At 43.6% G+C, this 1,405-nt stretch overlaps 1 protein-coding gene across 1 annotated transcript in view; it reads left to right on the top strand.

Annotated features, from left to right (window-relative positions):
- AK88_00856 (uncharacterized protein) overlaps positions 1-349 on the top strand; it is a gene marked incomplete at both ends in the record, with an annotated part of 4,139 nt that extends 3,790 nt beyond the window's left edge. Inside the window, one exon of the mRNA XM_012478500.1 lies at positions 225-349. Within this exon, the coding sequence (XP_012333923.1) occupies positions 225-349 (125 nt within the window). The remainder of the gene's footprint in view (positions 1-224) is intronic.
- Between the last annotated feature and the right edge of the window lie 1,056 nt (positions 350-1,405).

Raw genomic sequence — 1,405 nt, 5'->3', positions numbered from 1 at the left:
GGGGAAAGCAATTACCGAAGCGAGTTTGGTCCAAAGCCGCTGCCGGAGCTACCGCCTAGGCCAGAAGCCAAGTTAACAAGGTCATTACCATTTGAAGGGGAAAGTAGCTACAGAAGTGAGTACGTAAGAAAGGCTATTCCTATCTGCCCAGTTAATTTGTTGCCCAAATATCCGGCCCCGACCTATCCGTCTGAGCATGTGTTTTGGGACTCCACGTGCAAAAGGTGGTATTAGTTGGTCCACCTACAAGCAAGCGCCTGAATTGTATGGAAAAGGAAGCAATTATTTGAATCTAGAAGGTGAGCACCGATGTTCAATAAATCGGATTCCAGTGAATAGGGCGAGCTAGCCAAATTGTTAAATGTGTTACAGTGATCTTCATATCTGGTTATGTAAATTGTTTCTCTTTAACTCAAAAAAGGTGTTTTTTGTTTTGGCTGCTTTTTTTTTTTTTTTGTTATGTGCCCTAACTGGCGTTTCTCCCCCTTCAGGAGGAGCACCTGGAAGGGTGCATCATACTCTGTACTTAATGTGTGTGTGTGTATGGACTGCTGGTGGTGAACCATTTCGTAGCCCCTTTCCCATTTGTGCATTAGCATTTTCCATCAAGAAGAATTTCAAAACGCCTAACTTTATGCCATGTGTAGAGGCAAATTGTTTAGAGCTTCTGTGCGTATAAATTGGAACAATAGACATGGGACATCACAGTGAATGGATGGATGGATAGATAGAGAGAGGAGGGAACCACTCATACGTCAGATGAGCAGTTTCTCCGTTTGTCCCTTTTATCTGATTTTTTTTAATTTCCTTTTTTTGGAATTGCCTAGTGCTGTATGCACCAGTTACTTATTTGACAATGTACATAAGTACACCGCTGATGGTTTGAACGTGCGCAGGTGTAAATAGCGTCACTTGGTGAGACCCTACGAAAGAGGGGGAGGGGCACATGGAGAGTACCTGTTTTTCCTTCTCCCCTATATGACCCCCTCTTTTTCGATAACAATATGAACAGATAAAGGTGGACGTTGGGATGAATACGTTTATGTGGTTTCGTGTGAAGGGGCTTATATGTGAAACACACAAAAAAGGTTATCAGACCTACTGTGGTGTAGACACACAAAAAGGGGGGAAGGTGGAGAAGCCAGTCGGTGTGTAATTGGTAGGTCGCAACAAAACAATGTGCAGTGGAAAATGCGTGGGTGGTCGTGCAATAGTGGAAAAAACACAACTCTGCACAGTCCTAAATGGAACAAGAAAACAAAAAAAAAAAAAAAAAAAAAGAAGGAAACACTGGGGTTTGATTAAGTGAAGCGGCCAGGGGTGTGGCCACTGAATTGTGCCAAGCAAATACCGTACCAGAGAAGCATACGATATATATTTATTCCTCCCACCCCCCCCCCCCCCC

Source organism: Plasmodium fragile (assembly GCF_000956335.1).
Source record: "Plasmodium fragile strain nilgiri unplaced genomic scaffold supercont1.7, whole genome shotgun sequence".
Lineage (NCBI taxonomy): Eukaryota > Apicomplexa > Aconoidasida > Haemosporida > Plasmodiidae > Plasmodium > Plasmodium fragile.
Note: the sequence above shows the minus strand (reverse complement) of the source record. Positions and strands in the feature narration are given on the sequence as shown.